Genomic DNA, 10,640 nt, shown 5'->3' with positions numbered 1-10,640 from the left:
TTTAGCTATATATGTATTTTAAGCATTTTTAATGTAGACACACTTGAAGCTACCAGACTTTTGCAACCATTTCTGTCAAGTGAAGATAAATTCAGCTCCCCATTTCCATCATAAGCACAAAATGCAAACAAAAGTAGCTATTTTTGCAGAAATAATTTTATCACTATAAAAACCAAGGCAGTTGAAAGAAACATGGAATGATTTAGAGGCAAAAATTACCTAGCAGTAAGAACACTGCACTCTATTCAGTCCCAGGGCTTCTTCTAATACTTCTTGAAGCAAACTTGGGTCTCAATTGTCTTCTGCCGGCCCACCACCTTTTCTCTTTTGATAAACTTGCCGAAACTCTTCTCCCAGCATGTTAACGTCTTGCTCATCTTTAAGAACTCCCTGAACATACAAAGAACAGTATTCAATTCAATATGACACCATAAACGGCATTTTAAGATTGTAGTTATTGGAAGTCTAAGAATTAGCCAGCGCAGTAAAGTTCTCAAACACTTTTAATTTTGCACATCATTTAATGGTTTGTGCTTTGTTCTATGTTGCATTTAATTCTTCTTATCATGCTAACTGTACTTGGCTTAAGTGGCAATGGCACTGTTTACCAAACTGGAGTTTGGTGATAAGCTTCCACTATAGTGATGCATTGTAATATGAAGTTCTGGATTAGTGGAAGCAGGGGTCAAGGCTATAAGATTTTTGCATTCTGAGAAAATAAATCTCAAAGCAGCCTTGCCCCTTCTAGACTATCAGATTCTCCCATTCTAGCTACTCCAGGAGCCATTTCTGCACACTGGGTGTGCCTGCCTGCCTGTCAGGCAGCAGGATCAACGTGAGACTTGAGGCCTTATTTCTAAACCTCCTAAATCACTCATTACAGCCCCCTCTGGAAATTCTAGATTCCCATTGACCGTGGCCCGTTTCCCATTTCAGTGGAAACATCTCAGGCCACCTGAGCCCAACAAATATGTGGGTAGGGATACAAGGATGACTACATGACTAAACCCAAGGTAGTCCTCTCCCAGGATTCAGAGGCATGTGGGAGAGTATATACCCTTGCTGCAGAGCCTCCCTGTGCCAGACTCCCTCAATGTGTGAACTGGTGGGAGTGGGAAAACCATATGTACTGCAGCCACTAAATTCAGTAAGGAAAGATAGAGAAGGGGGTGAAGAGAGAGAAACAGCAAAACCTGAAGAAAGGGGGACTGGCAGGCAGGGGCACAGATAGACCTCTGGGGAAGGCAAAGAGAAATGAGGGAAGGCAGCTGTTGAGTACAAAAACAACTAGAGCACCATACTGAAAGGGTGAGAAGCGGGGAAAAGTGAAAGATTTTGTTTTAAAACAGCAGGGCTTTGCTCTGAGTAAATATACACGAGGAAGCATCTTTTACAGGTCTGCCCTGCCTTCTCTACTAACCCATCCTTCCCCACTTTGTCCCAGAATCAAAACAAGTTTCCACTCCAAAATCCCCTCTCTTTCACAAATAAATAAATGTTATCCACCCCATCCATGCCATTTCCCCCCTCTGCCTTCCACCTTTACACTCAAGCCCTTTTCAGACATTCAGTTTGCATGTGTGAAAGACTAAGTGCCAATGTGCAGGGCTCCTGTCCCAGTGTTGGAAACCCTACATGCAAGTAAGCCAGCCCCCCCTTCAGACTAACAAGGTGTTTGCCTGGTGTGCAGAGTATCATTGAGAGAGCAGAGCTCACTGCACATTCTCCCTTGCCTGTTCAAAGCAAACCCCCAAAGAGTGTTTCAGTCATTCAGCTTTACTTTTTCTCCTGTGTGTATATTCTCATCCAGTCTTTCCCACTCCAAGCCTTGTTCATTTGTCCTTTAAGACAGGCGAATGTGGGCTTCAGTCTTGCACTATTAGAATTCAGTTTTTCACCAGAATCCACATAGATTTTCCATGTGAACGATGAGAGCTGGCCATGGGAGAGACTGCCTGCCCCTGCTCCAATGTTAAATGCTCCCTGGATATCCTAATGCAGGTGCAGAGAACTTTGCTGCTGCTGCTGCTATTTCACCCCCCCCCCCCATTAAGCTGCATTTGTCTCTACTTACTCTGGGAAGATACCCCAATAATTTAACTGCGTGTTCTTTAAGCAGCTTCTGCCGCTCCTCCTCAATGATGTCGTTAACAATGCCTTTCCTTCTTTCTTCAAGTTGCATTTCTTCAAGTTCACGTTCCTATACAGAAGTAATAAAAATGTATTACCTTTTTCTAGTTCAAAACCAATTTCATGAAGCTATGGGAGATTTTTGCCCTATAAAAAACAAAATGCTTCTGCTCTGGCTTTAAAGCCAGAGTTTGCTCTAATATTTCCCTCCCCCGCAATGTTTTTTATTAAAGATTTTCTTAGTTTATAAAAGTGCATGCATTGCCCTACTTGAAATGTGTACAGAACCCAGAGCTGCCTTATTAGCTCTGATTACAGTGGTACCTCGCAAGACAAATGCCTCGCTAGACGAAAAACTCGCTAGACGAAAGGCATTCGCTAACGAAAGGGTGACTCACAAGACGAATTTCCCTATGGGCACAACTCGCAAGACGAAAAAATTTCGCGGTTTTTCCCCCCGTCAAACCGCGCTTCCCCCGTTGGTGCTTCGCAAGACGAAATTTTCGCTAGACGACAGCACTCGCAGAACGAATTAATTTCGTCTTGCGAGGCACCACTGTAGTTTTGTCAAAAGAGGCCAGTTTCTCACCTTGTCTGCAATGAACTGCTTTCTCCGCTCTTCAATGAGCTTCTCTACTTCTCTCCTGTGCTCCAGCTGCTTCATTCTTCGCTTCTGAGCATTCATTTGCTCAACGCGGTCGTCCTCGGCAAACTTAGCCAGCATGGACTGGCGGAAGGCCTCCTCCTCCTCCTTCATGGCCTGCCGCAACACCTCCCTCATGGCCAACTGGTCTTCATACGCTTTGCGCAATTCTAAGCGCTGCCTAAATTTCTTCTCCAACTCTTCCTACAGGGAAGGAGTGTACAGCATACAACAGTCATTTAAAAAAAAAAAAAAAGTACTGCCACTTCACAGGGTGAACAGTTAGGCAAGATACAGACAACTCCCGTTTTATGTGCCACCTTGTATGCACGGGCCGTTTTCAGACCCAGAAGAGGGCATGATGGGGACATAACAGGATGAGGCGGACTTATGTGCACTCCACCAGAATGTAATCCCCAGGGGTTGCCTGTACTGCTTCCTTCAATACAGTGGTTCCCAAACCTTTTCCCCCATGGGCCACCTGAAAAGTGCTGAGAGTCTTGGAGAACCATTTAATTATTCTTCTGCCTGTTGTAGCAAATGTAATGCACTGCACTAGATGCTGTATGATTTTTTAAGGAATCCAGATTAAACTTCTTAATTGTAGCCTCACATTATCTTGGCCACTAATCTTCCCTGCCCCTTTTCAAGTGCTTTCTCCCCTGATCACTTCCAGCCCATCTCACACACCTTCCAAGTGCTAAGAATGACAGAGCTGCTGTTCCTCAGAGACATGCCACAGACCACCTGATAGAGGCTTGTGGATGACTGATGGTCCATGGACCACAGATTGGAAAATCCTGCTTCAATACCTTTATACTGCGATAACTTGTCATCCGAGACAGTTTTAGGAGACATGGGCACACCTGATGGGGAAGAGAGAGGATCCTGGGGCAAGTGCAGCCTTCCTCCTCAAGTAGGCAAGACCTGGAAAGGAGCATTACATGGCCCCTGGCAAAGTACCCTCACAAATTCACATTGGATGAGATACTGTCCCTTGGAAAGAAGTACAGAAAGTGCTACTGCTTTGTCTATGTGAAAGGGGTATATTTAAGGAAGACAAAAATGTCTACAGCAATATGAAGTAGTGAACAAGCCATGGAAACTAACTAAAACTCTTGAAGCTGATATTTCACAGGGAGGGCAACTGGGGGCGCAGGGGAATGTGTTTTTAATTATTATTATTATTTAACTTTACTAAAATCTCTTGTGCAGCCCCACAACAAGACTAAAAACTGCAGTCACTTACCATCTCCTTCTTTCGGTTTTCCTCTTCTCGTTCTTCAAAATACAGCTCTTGGCGGATTTGCTCAAGTTCTTCCCGTTCCTGCTGCTCCTTTTCTAGAGCCTCTTCAAGCTGTCATAGAGAGGGAGGAGATTTTAGGCACCTGCTGCCTCTCATACCAAAGGAAGGCAATTTAAGAGGCATTTCAATACCATTTGCTGGAGCTTTTGCTTCTGCTCCTCATTCTCCTGGATTTTTGCCATCCTGTTATTTTCTCTTTCCTGCCACATGTTGGCAAATTCCTTGAGTTTTCTGTTTTCCTCTTCCATCTCTTCACGCTGCCTTTTCTTCCTCATAGCTTGATCGTTTTTAAATTCTTCTATGAACCTTTGAGTTGCTCTCATTTTCTCTAGTCTTCCTTGTTTTGCTCTATGGAGAAGTCTCAAACTTTAGTAACATTTCTAAATGTAACCCAGACAATTAAGAATCCCCTCCTCTTCATGTGTCACACCCAGCCACCCCCTGGGGAGCTAAGGACACCCCAGTGTATGCCATTTTGTGCTCATGACAACTTTCCCAGTTAAGTGACTGTCACAGCTTGCAAGTCCTCTAGTCAAGTTCAACTGCTCTTAGGTAGGAGCCACCAGATCCAAAACTTGCTCACTGTGAAGCAGCAGGTCTGCCATCACTGTGAGCACCATTACCCCTCAGACCAGAGAAAAATTCTTACTTATACATTATTAGGTCCAAGACTGTTTAACATTTTTGTGACATTTAACAGGCAGCAAAGAAGCAAGCAAGTTTCACCCCAAAACTCACCGTGCAAACAGTAAGGCTAAACAAATTTAAAACACAAACACAGGAAGTCAAACTAACCGTTCATCTTCGTCATAGATTTTCCTCACAATTTCATCAATCAAGAGCTTCTCTCGGAGGAACTCCTCATAGGCCGCCTGCCTCTGTCTCTCTCGGTCCTCAAGCTGCCTTTCCAGTTCTTGCTGATAAAGCAGCTTTTCCTGATTCCGCCTTGCCTCAGCCGTCCTCTCTTCTTCATCAGCCTTTTCTTGCGCTTCCTTCATTGCTTTGTATATTTCTGCATCACCTTTCTGAAAATATTTTAATCTATTATTTAAAAAATTGAAGAGTCTGGAGTAATAAATTCCAAAGAAGACTAGCATCCCAGTGAAAGGACACTGTGGGTTGCTGATGAACCATATTATTTACATATATTAATCACCTATTAACCTAGCCCTCTAGGAACTAACCATTTTCCCCACCTGCTACACCAAGAAAGAGTTCTCTCCACACACGTTACTGCATCCATTCAGCTAAACTAACAGTACATGGAAATAAATTTATGAAAATGAAGCTACTAAGGGCTATGGAATCTTTGTAAAAAGCAACTGAAAGCTAGCGTGGGTGACTAGAAATCCAAACCACAAATCTGATGCATTGTAAACCATTTCAGTGCCATTTTTTCCTAAAATGTAGTATAGTCATACATCATGTTGCAAACGCTGCGGGTTACGTTTTTTCGGGTTGCGCTCATGCCAAACCCGGAAGTACAGGAATGAGTTACTTCCGGGTTTCGGGGCTTGCGCATGCACAGAAGTGCTAAATCGTGCTTTGTGCATGCGCAGAAACGCTGAATCGTGACCCGCGCGTGCACAGAAGTAGCACAGAGGGTTGCGAACATGCCTCCCGCATGGATCACGTTCGCAACCTGAGTGTCCACTGTACTTATTTATTTAACAGTCCAATCCTGAGAATGCTTACTCAGAAGTAAAGCCTGCTGAGTTCAAAAAAGATTATTTCATGGTAATTGGTTCAGAATTGCAGCCAGAGTTGTTGGATAGTTATGGGTTAAATCTGTCGGCATCCAGAGGGAGTCGAGAGGCCAGCTGCCTAGCCCCCAGCTGGATCATGCCCTTCCAGCCGGCCTGCTGGACGATCCCCAATCTCTGGTGCGACATAAAGCAGCAACCCAGACTTCAAAAGCTTGGGTACACTATATTAGCAGAGAGTGCTGCGCAACAGAAGTGGTGTGGAGAGGCTTGTGAAAGCATAATTACAAGCAGATTTATTGAGCATAAATCGGGACAAAGAAAAACATGTCATCTCTCCTTCGTCTCCTCAGAGAGAGTCTCCAAATCAAAAGCAAAAGCTATACACAACGGACGTTCCCAGCAACCTGTGCTGGTGTGTAAACAGACATGTGACACACAACAGTTCCATGTTTGCAACTTAAGGTGGAATCTTAAGAAAATCCTTAAGAAAACCCACTTACTAGGGGGAGTAAGCTCTACTGAGCTCAGTGGGACTTTTCCCTGAGTAAGCAGGCTTAGGTCCACATCATGTCATTGGTGGAAGATATCAAGCTTGGTGGAAGATATCAAGATGTAGAATAAAACACTGCTCTTACTAACCAAAATAAATCTCCTTTTTAAAATGTCATTTTTAATTTAGAAAATCGATTTTAAACATTTTTTGTTGTCCTTAATTCAATTGAATTAACCATAAGTTTCCAGGGAAAACAAACAGTAGGGCTAGGCCATAAGTTTCCAGTGAAAACAAACAGTAGGGCTAGGCTTATCCAAAATGTAACTAAGCTGACCAATCCATTTTCCAAACAAGCAAGATTTTAAGTCAGTCGTCACACACACACACACACACACACATGCTGAGCAGATCCAAGATTGGAACAGTCCATAAAGCCAGTTACCATTTTTTCATATTTTATAGCTTCTTTCTCAGCAATCTGGGCAGCCCTCGCTTTATTCATATAAGCAGCTTTTAGTTTCAACTCCAGCTCCCGAAGTTCAATACTAGAAACCAAATTGACAAAAAGTATGAAACGTGTGTTGAAAACTGCCTCTCATTCTTTTCTTTGGCACCTCTCATTGCAGACACTTAACAAATCTAATTTTAAACACATTTATAGTTTAAAATGATAACATTAAAATGAATGTTTTTACCAACCCAGCGTGTTCATGCTAAAACTCTGACATGCCACTAGACTGGCATCTATTAGCTGGGGGAAGAAGATGCCACCGCACCACAAATTATCTTTATCTGCCATGATGCCCCCAACAGTGCTAAACTCCGACACCAAACAGAAGCATTAGTAACAGTTAGAGTTTAGGGAAGATCCAACTTTATGTGGGATTATAAAGAAACCTATTTGTTGAAGAAAGAAATACCTGGTCTCTCTTATTTGCTGTCTCATCTTTTCATCTTTAAGTTTCTCATGGTTTAATCTTGCTAACTCAGCTGCCAGTTTTTCTTCTTGTTGCAACTCCAGTTCCTTCAACCTTTTATTCTCTTCTGCCTGACCACAAAATTGAATTTAACGAATCAGAATTGGATTCTAGAACTTAAATGAAAGCCTATTTTCTCCAACTATTATCCTGCAACTGTCTGATAGTTCAGTGTGCTTCTAAAGAAATGGTTAGTGTGTCCTGCAATAATCCTTAAAAAACCTCAGTGGAATGGAAATTATTTGCATTCCTTCAGTCTGAAACACTTTTACTCAGATCCCTGCTATACTGGAACTGTGCTGAACTGACAGAAGACATTTATAATTGTATGGCATTTTTAAAGAAGATACAGATTTTTTTTCAGCGGTATTAATCTTAGGGTGAGCACAAAGTTGTTATTTATTCTGTTTAAACAACAGCCTGACATCTGAAAAAAATGTTTTTAAAGATCACGCAATGCAGATTCAGAAAGGCTTCATCAACATTTCATAGCATAAAGATCCATATATTCAGCTTCAACACTTTTTCATTAAACAAGACATTGCCAGGTTGTTACTAACTCTACCGAGCTTGTATACGCTGTCTCACTACTTGGAATCCAGTTTTGGTGGCCATGGAGGTGGGAGGAATGTCTTGCGATGCTACAAACTCAGCCCTAAGAGCAAGACGCCTTAACCAACCATGAGCATCAAGTTCTTATTCAGGCCCTGGGAGCCCCTGGAGTAGCAGAACCTACAGCCCTCCCCCCACAGCCAGGCTGTTAGGTGAAAACGTTACAATTGTTTCATGTTTCCCAGAGATAAATCACAGCCTGCCACTGTAACCAACCTACCTACAGCCTGTGGCCCTCCTTCCATTCAAATCTGCTGCGCAGCAAGGCTCATTTTCCCTTTGCGGTTTAGAACACAAACTTCAGCACAGTATACTCAGTGGGACTCACCAAACATGCAACAGATCATCAGGATCTTAATTATGGGGAGGAGTTCCCTGCCTCCAGACAACAGACTCACCCGCTGAATAGCCTCTTCCATGCGCCGCTCATGCTCCTCCTCCCTGAGCAGCCGTGCGAGACGCTTCTCCTCAACACGGTCTTCAGCCTCCCACATCACCTCTAGCTGATGGACGCGCTGCACCTTTTTCTTGTGCTCCAGCTCCCTCATTTCTTGGAAGTAAGCCTCATGCTGTTTCTTATCCAGCTGTTGTGCCGCTGTCAGCTGCGCCCGACCGCCCCGCTGCCGTGCCATCGCCTGCAAGGGAGTCAGATACGGGAGAATTCTCATGGCTGCAGGAAAGCATTGTCAAGGTCTCTCCATGACTGAGACCACCAGCATCCTGCTGGCAAGATGGCTCACACTGGCATGGCGCCCTTCTCCTCTTCCTCATAAGATCACCAACACAACCCAATAGTTAAGGAGTGCTGTCACTAGGAGTTGCACTTACAAAACAGACAGATGTGTAGGGTGGCACCACCTCCTCTTTTTGTCTGGGTCCATTTAGAACACAGGAAGACTACCCATAAATGTGCCACCAGTTATTTAGGAAAGGGGTGGGAGCCAAATGCATCAGCCGGCAGCCCAGCAGCAGAAAGTGCAGACACTGGTTGTGGCAATCACACTTCATTATGGGAGGGACAATTGGCTCAGCATCAAAGCTGCTGCTTTGCATGCAGAAGATCTCAGATTCAATCTCTCCAGCGTAAAGGATCAAGCAGCAAGGGTCAAAGGAGACCGTACTAAGCTAGATGGATGATGGGATTGCTTGGGTACAAAGCAGTGTCACAGCCCACGAGCAGAAACGGCTTTGTTCATTTTCTCCCTTTAGCCAGAGGTGCCATAACTTAGTGAACACCTGCTTTGAATGCAGAAGGTCCCTTGGTCTCAAAAGAATGGGAAAGCCTGAGGGCTTGGAAAGCAGCTGCCAGTCAGAGCAGACTGGACTGGACTGGATGGGCAGGTTGGATCTGCCATGAGGCAGCTTCCTACATCCTAAAGTCACTCAGCCTAGCAAGAAGTGTGCATGCACATGAAAGCTCATGCCAAGAACAAACTTAGTTGGTCTCTAAGGTGCTACTGGAAGGATTTTTTTTAATTTTATTTTGGTAAGACCCTATTGAGGCCCTAGAGAAGTGCAGGGGCACAACCAGGGCAACCTTGACCCTAGATTTCAGAAGGGAGCTCTCAGCAGGCTGCCTGCCTGCCTGCCTGCTGAGATAATCTAGAAAGGGCCAACTCTGGTGCCCTCGCCTTCCGAGGCAGCTGGGGGAGAAAGAGGGGTGGCTCTTGAAGATGGGACCTTCACCATATCAGCTCCCACCCCCCCCCCACCCCGCGCGCCTGTTGCTAAATTAATTGAGCTTTTGGCACTGTGTGGAGATGAAGAGGGGGGCCCTCGCCTGCCCCGCCCTCAACCCCTCGAGTTGCAAACACCGCAAGTTCCCCAGGGCAGGAAAGGGAGACTTTCTCGCCGTTGAAAAAGAACACAGGGGGTGCAATGCTGAGAACAGATTTTAAAAAACCAAAGAGCAATTCAACAGAAGGCAATTGTTTAAAACTCGCCCGCAGCCTTTTCGCGTGGCAAACGCGATATTCAAGAGGCCGCTTTGAAAAAGCGCCACGTTAATCCACAAGCGCTACGATATAAACCACCCGCTGGTCGTTCGCACTTAGCAACCGCTTTGGAATTTTGTTTATTGAACAGGCAACAAGTCAACAGCAAAACGAAACGAAGCCTGTGAGTTAGCCGGGAATTCTGGCGACAACGACCCTGCAAGGCAGACCAGCTGCGTCGTCACGGGGCCGGGGCCGAAGCTCAGGCAGGGCTCGCCCGCGAAACTCACCATCTTCCCGCCGCCTCCGGAGGTTCCCCGAGCGGCCGCCTCCAGCTCAAGCGCACCGTTGCCTTGGAAACGGCGGCCGCAAGCAGCATTTCCGGGAGAAGCCCCGCCCCCACTCTGCCTCCCGCCTGCGAGCGCCACCCGAGCTCCAATTGGCCAAGCCCGGAGCTCGACTCCGCCTCCGCGAGGGCCGTTTTTGGAAAGGAGGACGCTCTGTTACCTGGGCAACTGCTTGCCAGCGCCGTTACGCCTGCGCAGTGCTCTTGGCTCTGCGTTGGTCTCCTCGGGCGTCGGCGTTTCCGCCTGCTGGGGGGGGGGGAACTCGGGCCAACCGCGGCCTACCTCACGGGGTTGTTGTGGGGATTAAAGAGGAGGGAGGGGAAGACTCGCCTGCGTCGCCTTTTGCTCCTTGGAGAAAAAGACGGCAATAAACAACCGCTGAATTGGCACTTGCTAGGAAGTTCCGTTTTAGATCATGGGTTTTTATCCCTCTACCAACGTTAGTTACTGTATTTGCGTTATCATCAACAGCGTTGAATGTGTAAGTGGCCA

The 10,640-nt window shown here is 45.6% G+C and overlaps 1 protein-coding gene across 1 annotated transcript; it reads right to left on the bottom strand.

The window, feature by feature from the left end:
• Positions 1-138: 138 nt before the first annotated feature.
• On the bottom strand, positions 139-10,159 carry MNS1 (meiosis specific nuclear structural 1). The gene is made up of 10 exons (XM_033167389.1): positions 10,092-10,159; positions 8,266-8,502; positions 7,199-7,326; positions 6,721-6,823; positions 4,875-5,104; positions 4,211-4,427; positions 4,023-4,130; positions 2,720-2,977; positions 2,075-2,200; positions 139-390 (listed from the first exon to the last, which is right to left on the bottom strand). The coding sequence occupies exons 1-10, from the start codon at positions 10,092-10,094 to the stop codon at positions 292-294; spliced, it is 1,509 nt and encodes a 502-aa protein (XP_033023280.1). The 5' UTR covers positions 10,095-10,159; the 3' UTR covers positions 139-291.
• Positions 10,160-10,640: the final 481 nt, after the last annotated feature.

This window comes from Lacerta agilis, chromosome 13 (genome assembly GCF_009819535.1).
Source record: "Lacerta agilis isolate rLacAgi1 chromosome 13, rLacAgi1.pri, whole genome shotgun sequence".
NCBI lineage: Eukaryota > Metazoa > Chordata > Lepidosauria > Squamata > Lacertidae > Lacerta > Lacerta agilis.
The sequence above is the reverse complement of the archived record's forward strand: the minus strand, read 5'-3'. Positions and strand labels throughout refer to the sequence as shown.